At 42.5% G+C, this 12,917-nt stretch overlaps 1 protein-coding gene across 1 annotated transcript in view; it reads left to right on the top strand.

Moving 5' to 3' along the window:
- Positions 1–6,002: 6,002 nt before the first annotated feature.
- LOC127619120 (solute carrier organic anion transporter family member 4A1-like) overlaps positions 6,003–12,917 on the top strand; it is a 43,061-nt gene continuing 36,146 nt past the window's right edge. Inside the window, exons 1-2 of the mRNA XM_052091884.1 lie at positions 6,003–6,514; positions 8,344–8,716. Coding sequence (XP_051947844.1) covers positions 6,107–6,514; positions 8,344–8,716 — 781 coding nt within the window. The 5' untranslated portion in view covers positions 6,003–6,106. The remainder of the gene's footprint in view (positions 6,515–8,343; positions 8,717–12,917) is intronic.

The raw sequence follows: 12,917 nt of genomic DNA, 5'->3' as shown, positions 1-12,917 counted from the left end.
CACACTCCGCCTGTGTTTCACATGGGTCAAATTTCTACTGAGAGAAGCTATCTGTTAGTATATTAAATCAGTTGATGACATCACAGGTTGCACATGTTAGTTGGCAAAATGGCAAGCTGAGAAAACAAGCTGCAAGAGAGAAGCCCCTGGGAACCTTTTATTTTTGCAGTATATTAAATCAGCGATGGTCAAAAAAGTTTACAAAACAGGCACTGTTTGCAGACATTGCTTGACGTGAGTGCTGTATACTGGTAATACATCAATGCTTGATTAGTTATTTACGCTAACATCACCCGAGGATATATAGTGTGCGGAGCACACAGAGCCACATGGGCCGGTTGCACCAGCTACAGTATACGTAAGTTAAAACTTAGCCCAGTTGTGGTGTAAATGGGCACTAAGTCACAATTTACGCACAACTAAATATTTGAGGGTTGCACCATTAAATTTACGTAGGACATAACCCTACATACAAACAAAATATTTATGGAAGATTCCGACCAGAAGTAAAGGATGGAATAAAAAAGCAGACTCCCTTAATGACATCAATGAGCTCATAATTGGTTGACAGGCTTCAGTCCTTTTGACATATATGATGATGTTGGCATTTACACTCGTTTACATTTATGGGAGAAAACATCATGTAAAAAAAACGTCTTCAGCATGAAACCGATCTAAAGCTGCACTTTCCTGTTTACGCCATCTGGTGTCACGTTTCAACATATACAAAATATATAAAATATTAAAGTGAATAAATGTCTATTGTATTAGTATATATTTATTATTCCTTATTAATTTTGGATACTGTTATTGAATATTGTTATTTACATAAGATATATCATTAAATCTTGTTTTATTACGTATCATATTTTAATGAGGATATCATTTATTACAGCTGACAGTTACGTGAGCAAACAAGGTTTGAACACCAACCGTAACAAGATCCAACTGAAATTCACAGCTTTTTAACAATACTGTGTACAAATTGAATGGCTGCTTATTGGATCAATACAAGAAAACGTCATATTATGCGACTACACATTAATTTACAGAGAGCTTATAAACTACTAGTTAAGTCTTGCCTTAAGAACAGGTGGTGCAACCAAATGAAGCATTGACTTAGTTTCAAACTAACTAGTAGATACTAAGCCCTTCGTGTGACCATTACGTCTCAACTTACATGAGAACATACACATATCTTGTGCAACCCAACTCAGGTGATCCCGAAAATGCACACAGACACACTCCCTTCTGTCTTTAAACAGGCACTCTGTGCTAATTCGGACAGACATGAAACAAGAACTGAAGCGATTAGGGTGTTTATAGCCAACGTTATGTTGGCCTTACGCCGTTGATGATGATGTGGGATTTCCGCGTATTATTAAAATATCTCGAGTTGAGTTACGACATCATTCTTGTATTCATTTAATAGCAAGTAATTTTTTTCTGTAGTGATGCACGTAAAAAGTATTTTTGAAGGGTTTGAAAGGCCAAGGGACAAAGTTGACTTGTTCTCCTCTTCCTCCATAGCTTGCTTGAAAAATGACAAAAAAAACAAATCCATTCCTGCAGCCACAATCGTAGCTTTATGATGAGACAGCTACAGTATGATGCTTGAGGTGCCGATTATCCAACAAATGCTATATAAGGTGGTGGTCCTTCAATGGAATTTGGAGGACGTGATTGGGTCCACATCACTGGGTTCCAGTGATATGAAGGATTGATAGGTTGATAAGTAACATCCCATTTTGGGGCTGTCTTGCTTGCTTCTTGTCTCTTACTTTCTCTCTCAGACTGTCTTAGACCAATGAGGTATGATGAGGAATTGAGGCAGGTAAAGGGAATGCTTTTTCTTATTCCTTCAGTGTATCTATTGTAACAGTTTTTGGCTGTAATGTGTGATGCATTTGTTTACACAGTGTAATGTAGAACATTTACACAGACATGCAGGGGACATTTACTTTTTTGAACGTGAGTCAATGTAGTACTGTCAAATGCAAGGGTGCACATGCTGATAATAAGTACAGTATAGCGTGAATGCACTGCAAGCCACTTAAGTGAACGTGTTTACCAAATTTGCAAATTCTAGGCAGTTTGGAGCTATACAGGAGATTAATTGATTTTTATAAAATGTTTACAGATATAATTTTATAAAGTAATCTTTGTGCAAGTATTGTTTGTAAATAATTTACGATACATGACCTGCTTGAAATACATGTGCCAATAAAATCAGAGTATGAGTAGAGATTATTGGCCAGGTTAATTGACACTTTGAAGGACTTCGTTCTAGTCCAAGTACTGTAGGTAAATATAAAATGTTATGACAATACGATATGAAATATAACAATGCAACACAATGTAAAATAAAATGCTATAAACTTAACAATTAATGGGTAGGATCTACAATGGAATAATGTGTAGATTATAGATAATTAAAATGTGGTAGTCATAATACAGTGTGCAATTGAAGGTCTTTAAGGAAACACAGGCCAAGATAATTTACTTAAATTGAGCTTAGGGTTAGACAGGGAAGTTTGAAAATCTCTTAATGGTCTTATGCATAAATGACGTGCCCACAATAATATGCTTGTAAGCCGTCATAGCTTTGAGAATAACCAACGCTTGTTAATTATGATGTTAACCATTGTCTAAATTGTTTCTTGTAAATTATATCAATGATACGTTATCATTTCCTATTCACAACTTTCTAAGAGAGAACTTAACCAATAAGGAGCTATTATAGTTTGCAAATGTATGCTGAACACAGATTGAGAATAAGTTTGATCAGAGAGAACTTGTAAACTCTAATTTATAAAGTGCTCACAGTTGATGTTTACAACTAGGGCTGAAACGATTAGTCAATGTTATCGTCAACATGGACAATAAAAAATTCTAGACAAAAATGTTTGTAATTTAATGTAACATGAGATCACTTTAAACTCTAATGATGAGAGCAGCACTGCAGCTCGCACCTGACTTAGGAGAGGAAGAATGACTCAGCTCACAGTCCAGATGCACACTAAACTTCCAAACAGCTTCAGGTGATGTAGATCGCAAAGTATGAGGGAATTATAATGCAAAAAATACAAAGTAAGTAAATTTAAGTAAAAACTTGCATGTTGAGCGTCTTTAAAAGAAAAACCCTGAAATTACATCTTAAAAGCAGTTATATTTAATGCATTGTAGCTTTTATTAAAGTTCAAATAATACAGAACAGATCAGGTAAATGATTACAAACTCCGAAACTGGCATTTTTCTGTGCGGTCAGCACCTCTTCTATGAGTTGCGCGAATGTCCCGATCTGAGGGGGAGAGAGAGTGAAACTGCTTCTGGCTGATGCGCACTCTGTCGCAGGGATGCTCATACCTCGAGCGCGCACGCTTCCTGCAGCTAGATTATAACGTATTGGCTCGCAACTTATTGAATCATAATATATGTCACTGTGCATTTCTTATCGTGAAGAAAATTGCCAATAATCAGCTTTATTAATATGAGAGAGTTTTTTTGTTGTGAGTTAAAGATGGATTGAAGTGAACGGAAAGGTGAGAGAGGGTAGACTTCGCCCCATTATACACTGCAACAAAATATGTTTTTGATTTGTTTTTGTTTTGGCTTGTTTTCCAATATAAATATGTCAAACTCCTAAAACAATGTACATTTGTTTGCAGCTATACTGCGGAAGATTTTTTTTTTTTATCTCAGAATGTTGAATATAATATTAAAAATACAAATATTTTAAAATGTAAAAAAAAAAAAAGATGCATTCACCTTAGAGGTGTGAATCTTCACTGGCCTCACGATTCGATTATGATTCAAAGGTGAACGATCCAATTATAAAACGATTCTCGATGCATCACGATGCATCTTGTCCTCTAATATCTTTCTATTTTCAGTTTCTTCAAAATAATGTTTTAATAAATGTTTTCCCTTGCAACTTTTTATTTAACAGCTGTTTTATTAATCAGAACGAGTCACATTACTTAAACAGAAAAAAATTATTAAATGAAAACATCACCAACATCTCCAGAACCACTGCCTCATCATTATTTTCCCCCATTGTGTGCAAATCAGTGCAATTATGGGTGCAAGCTCATCTTTAATGTTGTTTGTTAGCTTCTTATCACGAATAAACTCTCCCATTGCAGTGTGTGTGGGTTTGTGAAAGAATTTCGGGATCATTGTTTCATTCGGGCACAAATGGTCATATTGTTTGATACAGCTGGTCTGCAAACAGTTGTGTTTGTGCACTTGACTTTAGTGTATGCACTTAACTCGCGTCTTTGTTTCCAAATCTGCTTTGGCGCGCACCACTGCTCTGCTGTGATTTAAACTGAACTCCGAATTGATTCTGATTCTTTTGAGAATTGATTCAGATCTTTTGAATATGAATCGCGATGCATCGCTGAAACGATTTTTTCCAACAGCTCTAATTCACCTGAGAAGCAGCATACAAGATATTTTTACTTGCTTTTAGAGAATAATCTTGAATATACGTATATTTTGTCTTTACTGCAATTGCAGAATTATAACCAAGAAAAAAAACTCACTTATATACAAAATACACTTACTGTATATTTAAGATACATTCTCTGAAAGCAAGTCTAAATATCTTATATGCTGCTTCTCAATTAAATGTATCTTGTTTTAAGGATTTTTAGACATTTTTAAATGGAAAACTAGACAAGCACTTTTGCAGTGAATAATCGTATAATCATTCTAATAATTGTTAGATTTATCATTAGTTGCAGCCCTATTTACAACTCACTGAAAAACAGTGGTGTCTCTCTCCTGATGTGCTGCACAAAGCCATTACACCTGTCTTGCACCTACCACTCAATTTATCTTTTCCCATCATATAGTAATAATTTGCACAGTGTTGTATAGTACTCAATTCAAGTTTGAATAAGAAATATTAAACGTCTCATAACGACCACCCCTGGAGTGGCTGAGTGACTCCAGGCAGGTCTCCTAATCAACCAAATTTGCCTGGTTGCTAGGGATGGTAGAGTCACATGGGGTTACCTCCTTGTGGCGACTATAATGTGGTTCTCGGTGGGGCACGTGGTGAGTTGTGCGTGGATGCCGCGGAGAATAGCTGAAGCTTCCACACGTGCTATGAAATGTGCTCAACAAGCCACGTGATAAGATGCGTGGATTGACGCTCTCAGACGCAGAGGCAACTGAGATTCGTCCTCCGCCACCCGGATTGAGGCGAGTCACTACACCACCACGAGGACTTGGAGTGCATTGGGAATTGGGCATTCCAAATTGGGGATAAAAGGGGAAAAAAATAAAATAATGGCCCCATGGTGTTATTGTAGGTCATGCAGTCAATGGACAGACTTTATTGTAGTATTTTGGTGACTATGGGTAGAATGCACAACTATTCCCTGCTCATTACTGTTTTTCTAGGCCTGTTGACCAGTTGGAAGAGAGGTAAGTTGTGGTTAACATTACACTGGAGAGACAAGAAAATATTTTATGCTTTCAAACTTGCTACGACATTGTCGTTTCTGATGTATTCTGAGTAGTTGCTAGGGTGTTTTATGTGAAATACTAGGTCATTATTAGCATGTTGGTCACTGGCCCAAGTCAAAAGAGTCTACCCGCACATCGCTATAATATTCTGGTGCCTAGATATGGCCTGGGTCCCTCCTTCAATGTAAATCTGTTTATTTTTCTCTGTCTGATTGGTTAGAATTTTAATAGCTCACATCCTCCACAAACAAAAAAGTGCAAGACAAGTATGCTAAAGTGTAGTTGTTCCAAACACGTACAGTATATGACATGCTTTCCTCCTTGCATTAGCAAGTACACTAATGATTTACTGTTGCAGATTAAAATTGTGCCAAACTTTAAAATTGTGTCCCTTTCTCCCTCTTTTTTTGCAGAATAACATTTTCAGAGATCCATACAACTTTTACACCTTTGTTATCATTAGGATAAATTGCAAACAACAGAAAACACCCTTGTACAGAGAACATTGTCCATAGACTGCAATCATACCTCTGTACACAGAACATAGAACCAGCCTTTCCTGTGGAAAGCATTTGTGATTATTTCCTATATCCTTTTTAAAGTCTGTCGCTGCACCTCTATTGGGGCCATGCCCCACCTGATAAACAATGACTCCTCCTTCAGCTCCACCCAAGAGTTTCTGGTCCTACAGGACAGTCCACTGGGACCCAGTCCTGACACCCCCAGCCCGGTGGAGTCACAGGGCTCTGGTTCAGGCTGCTCATCTGCAGATGCCCACACTGTGATCCAAAAGACAGACAAATTAGGGGCTGAGCTCACAGAGCCACCCCTCGGGATAAAGTTTGTCCCCACAGACTCTGAGAATCTTTGTGGATGGGGATCATTGACTCCACAGTTTACTCAGATCTTCAATACCCCCCGCTGGGTTCTCTTCTTCCTCTGTGTGGCCTCCTTCCTCCAGGGCATGATTATCAATGGCTTCATCAACACCGTCATCACCTCCATCGAGAGACGTTTTGACCTCCGCAGCTACCAGGTAAGTTTGTCCAACTTAAAGTCAACATGAAATAGAAAATGACACACATACCACTGCATCACACAGCCACAGAAAGAAACATTCCAAGCTGAGAGTCAGTAGGTTTTCAATGGGGAGGAAAAAAACATTTTGAAATTTCTCTGCCATTTTCTGAAGACTATTTTAAGAATAAGGAAGCAATGATACTCTATATGACATGTTTTTAGTTCACTAAGCATTTTGACCACTGTATTCAATCTTCTCAGATACCCTCATGACATTATGACAAAGATAAATATGATCTTTTTTCAAATCTGACCAAGCGTTCAAAAAACTAATTTCTTAAGATTAAAATTAAAAATGGTGGAATGCTGATATCCAACACAACTGGAAGAAAGCATAGAGTGGATTTGATGTACACTGCAAATGCTCAATTGTTTACAAGTTGCTCCAAGCCAGCCTCGAATCGGTACCCTTTGATGTCAACAGCATACAGTTACAGTGTACTAACCTCTGTGCCACATTGCCACAAGCGTTACAGGTGATAAAGAGACATACCAAGTTTCTCTCCACCATTTTCTGAATATTAAGGGCCCATTAATACATAAAACATTTTGTTTATATTTTTAAAGTATTATGATCACTAAGTTCTATTGTCTCCAAACTGCTCAGGAACCCTCAAGACATGATGTCAAAGATGCATACCAGTTTCCTTTCAAATCCGACAAATCATTCAAAAGATGCATACATTACATTTAAATTTGTTTTTTGTTTTTTTTTAATGGTGGAGGGCTGATATGGCTGATATCAAACACCGCACCTTTGGTGCTTGGCCCCTAATAACTTGCTTATCCTCTGAAACAACTTTCTCTTTCCACTGACATCACTTAGGCCACACTGGGCTACAATGTTAACCAATAGCAAAATAGGTTATTTAAAGAATTGTTTTGCAAATTTGCATTTAGGTGTGCTTCCTTTTTGGTTTGTAATGGACATTTTTCACAATCCAGTCAATGCCAATGGATAATGTTAAATCCCGCCCTAAATTATTTCATATAATCTCTTCTTTTACTCAGATATGCAAAATTATAAAAGTAAAATGGTTTGGGACTCACATTGACTTTAATATATGTTTAAAATGGCAAAATTTTTCGTCTGAAGTTATAAAATGGTTTTACTAACATTAATTACCAACTATGTTGGCCAGTCAAATGTTTCAAGATGTTCTAAGGATAACCACACATTGCCAACCAACATGTCAATGTATGAGCAATGAAACATGTTTGTGGTTCTATACAGAACAAAAAAAAACGAATGCTGGCTAGAACAGTCTACTTCTTGGTGAAAATCTCTTATGGTAGTTAATTCCTCTGCAGCCCCAATCTAAATACAAATTTTAGGCTGAATCCCAATTTACAAACTTCTACTAAAGATAAAAATAAAGTTTTGTCCTGTCGATGATAAAGTATGTTCTTTCAAGTATCAAGCCATTATAACAGTAGTGATTGGCACATACTACAGTGTCATAAAATTGACTCTTGATTCTGCATCAAAGTACCTTTGCAAACCAGTCCTCTTCAGTAGAGCAAGATGTTGTGGGTAACATTAGTTCAAAAAGCATGTCTGAATGCATACTTCAAAAATCCACTTGAAATAGTACACAATTTGGGTATCATTGACATCAAACTACAGTTGGAATGTACTTTGATTATTGGCCCATTACTGTAATCCCAATCTTACCTACTATGGGACATATAAATTTGGTTCAGTTGTATTGTAAAGCTAGTATAACTAGTATGAAAGTATATTTCTCTGCAGTATTAACACTGTGTTATTTGTTGCATCTTCAGGCGGGACTCATTGCGAGCTCCTATGACATTGCTGCTTGTGTTTGTCTGACTTTCGTAAGCTACTTTGGTGGTACTGGCCATAAACCTCGATGGCTGGGCTGGGGTGTGCTGATCATGGCACTGGGGTCACTGGTCTTTGCCCTCCCCCATTTCACAACACCACCCTATCAGGCGAGAGTACCGGAGCGCATGGGACTGTGCTCAGCCAATCACACGGAGACATGTGTAGGTGAAGAAGGAGGGCTCTCAACTTACCGCTATGTCTTTATGCTGGGACAGTTTCTACATGGGGTAGGGGCGACCCCTTTGTACACACTCGGGGTCACCTATCTTGATGAAAATGTCAAGTCAAACTACGCACCTGTATATATTGGTAAGTAATTGCTGCATTTCATTAAATGTCTTGTACAGGGGTCTTCAACCTGTTGGAGGATGGAAAGACCAGGGACCCTCTGTTACATTTTGTATAAAACTGAGTGTAAAAAATGTAGCCTGGCATATAATAACATGTTTATAGTAACATATTAATATATTTATATACTTTATGGTGCTTACATTGCAAAGCATTAAAAATAATCACTATTGGTGTACAGGGTGATATTATTTAATAAATATTTATGTTGTCAAAAATATTTTAATGTGTATTTGAATTATTTATTTATTTATTGAAAACGTCATGGTTGCTGTTGTAACCTCTATTGTAGTGACACAAAGAGTCTCTTCTGAGAGCCTCTTGTACCTCTGAACTTAAACTTGAGAAAAGGCCAATGTCAAGTTGGCAGACAGAATTTGCATGCCCCGCCCTCGGACATACGGGTATAAAGGGAGTGGGCGAGCGAATGCCAGACAGGTTTTCACTGAGGAGCCGAGAATACAGTTACGGCGCATTACAGTGGTAGGGATAGTGACGTGGCAAGGTGAACACAACGTCCCTTTCCTTCCATCGGGGAATGGCGGTTACAGCAGTAACCACGACATTCCCCTTCTGTCACTCACTCGACGTTGTGTCGATTGTAGTGACAAGGGTTCCCACTTAAAAAACGGCACGTACTAACCCGTGTTACGTGGCAGCCGAGCCAGGTGCAAGCAGGCTGTTGCGTGCTAGAAGCAGCTGGGTCAGCTGCACGTAAACCCTCTCCAATGCCCCCAATAACAGGTATCATATACCGCTCTTAGTTTCCCCGTACCCGTATGGCAACAGGCAACGTGACTTGCAGCTGGCCATTTCTCTCTATATGTTTCTCGTCATAGAGTTAAAAAGCGGCTTGGGCTATCTTAACGCTATAGATGCGTCGGGGAAGGCGTCCTTTTCCGTTCCTATTCTTTCAGATGTCTGCTAGGGAGGTGCCATGGGCCAATGTCCACGAGGATGCCACACTTCTTGTAGAGTGTGCTCGAAGCCAAAAAAGCGAGGGCCACGGCCTTGGTGTGATAGGCTAGGGGATAGCATCAACAACCCAATGAGTTAACCTCTGTTTTGAGACGGCGTTCCCTTTCCGCTGTCCACCAAAGACGACAAAGAGCTGCTCAGAACATCTAGGGCCCTGCGTGCAGTCCACATGGATATGCAAAGCACGTACCGGACACAGCAACGAAGAGGCTGGATCTGCCTCCTCCCAGGACAGCTTTGCTTGTAGGTTCACGACCTGAACCCTGAAGGGGGTCGTAGGAACCTTGGGCACGTAGCCCGGTCGCGGTCTTAGGATGACGTGAGCATCTGCCGGACCGAATTCCAGGCAAGTGTCGCTGACAGAGAACACTTGCAGGTCCCCAACCCTCTTGATGGAAGCGAGCGCGATCAGGAGGGCCGTCTTCAAAGAGAGGGCTTTGAGCTCGAAATCATGAATCAAGTTGCTCGAAAGGGGGGTCTCTGAAGGCCTGAGAGGACTACTGAGAGATCCCAGGAGGGGAACAGGCTTGGCCGGGAAGGGTTCAACCTCCAGGGGCCTCTTAAGGAACCTGATAATCAAGTCGTGTTTACCAAGGGACTTGCCATCTACTGCGTCGTGGTGGGCTGCTATAGCTGCAACATACACCTTCAAGGTGGAGAGTGACCGCCTCCCCTCCAGCTTCTCCTGCAGGAATGAAAGCACTGACCAAACTGCGCATCTCTGTGGGTCTTCAGATCTGGAAGAACACCAATTTGCGAACAAACGGCACTTGAGGGTGTAAAGCTGCCTGGTAGAGGGAGCTCTGGCTTGGTTGATCGTGTCTACGACTGCAGGTGGTAGACCACTTAAGTCTTCCACGTCCCGTCCAGGGACCAGACGTGGCGATTCCAGAAGTCTGGGCGCGGGTGCCAGAGGGTGAATTTGCCAATAATGTGCTGTCGGGAGGAGCTTGAAATCCGGGAGCCAGGTCCGAATGGGCCAGTAAGGAGCCACTGAGGTAGACACACTGCATGTGCCGAGGTGCCATGCCCATCTCGGGACTTGAGTCTGAAGCCAGTGCTGAACCGCTGTGCCTGGCTTGAAGCGAGCGAGGCACCTGAGCACTGACCGCGTGCGCTCAGTTGTGAGGCGTGCAGATATTGAGACTGAGTCTAACTCCAAGCCGGGAAAAGAGATGCTCTGAACCGGAAAGAGCTTGCTTTTCTTCCCAGCTGACCTGAAGCCCCAAACGGCTGAGGTGCGTGAGCACCTGGTCCCTGTGGGCGCATAGTAACTCTCAAGAGTGTGCTAGGATGAGCCAGTCATCGAGGTAATCGGGTATGCGTATGTCCACTTCCCGTAGCGGGGCAAGGGCCGCCTCTGCGACCTTGTGAAGACGTGAGGGGACAGGGACGGGCCGAAGGGGAGGACACAAGCGTTGGACACAAGCCATAGGGAGGGTCGACACCGAGGCAGAATGGAGACGTGAAATACGCGTCCTTCAGGTCTACCGCTGCAAACCAATCTAATGCAAACGCAGGTTATAATTTGTTTCTGCGTGAGCATTCTGAACGGGAGTTTGTGTAAAGTCCAGTTGAGAACTCGCAGATAAAAGATTGGCTGCAGCCCACCGTGGGTACGATTAAGTAAGGGCTGTAGAGACCCTTCTCCATCTCGGCTGGAGGGACAGGCTCTATCTCTTCTCTGAGTAGCAGGGTCGTAACCTCTGTATGCAAGGTGCTGGCATTTCCACCGCACATGCAGTGGAGTGAATACTGCCGAGACGAGGTGGGAGCCCGGTGAACTGAATCGCGTAGCTGAGTCGGATGGTCTTGGCCAGCCAACGTGACTTGTTGGATAGCGACATCCAAGCTCCATGCGAGGGGCATTAACTGGACGATTGTTTTTGACGTACCAGGTGGGGCTTTGCAGTGGGGGGGAGCAAGTAATAATGCATCAGGAGGCAGAAGCGCATCCCGAGGCTTGGGTGTTGAGAGAAACTCAAAGAACTTACCTCGCTCCGCGCACCCGGCAGGGGGCGGGTAGAGACCGAGGAGGAGGTCCTGTAGGGAGGTCTTCCAAACTCGTCAGCACTGGCCTGCCGGAGCTGGACAGTTGCGGCTCCGGATGCCAGATGACTGCGTCCAGGGAGCCAGGACTGTAAGATTTTTGTGCCGGGGTGCCGTAAGAATGGCGCGTGCCGGCTAAATGACCCAGGAAGTGAGGAAATTGCTCTTTTATTAACAATGTGGATATTGCAGCCCGAAGGGGGTGCGGCAAAGAAGAATAAGGAAAACAAGGCTTTTCCTCCCGGAACCGATCGAGTAGCCTTGAGGGGGGGACAGAGGTTTCTAGTCCACCTCGTGCTCACGGCGGCCCGGGAAAGCATAGCGGACATCCGTGCGTCAGGCTCAGACTGGGCGAGCGGACCCGAAGGTGGCAGCCCAGGTGAGTCATCAGCATCAGACGCTGCTGTGACGCTCTCTGATGCAGCGGCTTAATCGTCATTCAATTCCCGGGGCTTGAAGGAGAGTGCTGGCTGGCCGCAAAGCAAGCCGCACTCATCCCGAGCTCAGATGGAAGCAAGCAAGCGTGCCGGGGGGCGGGTGGTTTCTGGGGTTTTACCCGGCGAAACCGAGCCCATCGTCATCCCCGAATCGCATTCGACGCCAGCTGTGTCGTCCTCAATCCCGTGGGAAGAAGGAACGACGTGGGGCAGCCGAAGTGGCTTTCTCTCGTGAGAGAAGAATGTTCTCGCACTGATAATGTGAACCATTCATAAAATGCTGCCTGCGTATGTTCGCAGCCCAGGCACACGAGAAGTGGAGAGAAATTGACCACATCCAGGAACTACACAGCGGCGGAAGGGCATCATTAAAAAGACACGTCCTGAAAAGGACGTTCAATGTTCACTTGTGTGTGTTGCTCTTTTACCAGAATCAAACTCTTTCAGAGAATCAACTCTTTTATAAGAGAAGCGCTGTCGAAGCGCCCAGGGGCACAGTCTGCACAGCGTGCAGAGAGGAGAAAACCGCTGGAATGCGCCGTCAAAGCCAACAGGAAAGATCTCTTGCAGAGGTGGGGAAACAGTCGTGCACACAGCTCGCTAAACACTCAACCGTTCGGCTCCGAAGAAAAAAATCTGTCTGGCATTCGCTCGCCCGCTCCCTTTATACACGTATGTCCGGCACCAGTACTAGAAGG

Source organism: Xyrauchen texanus, chromosome 25 (genome assembly GCF_025860055.1).
Source record: "Xyrauchen texanus isolate HMW12.3.18 chromosome 25, RBS_HiC_50CHRs, whole genome shotgun sequence".
Taxonomy (NCBI): domain Eukaryota; kingdom Metazoa; phylum Chordata; class Actinopteri; order Cypriniformes; family Catostomidae; genus Xyrauchen; species Xyrauchen texanus.
Note: the sequence above shows the minus strand (reverse complement) of the source record. Positions and strands in the feature narration are given on the sequence as shown.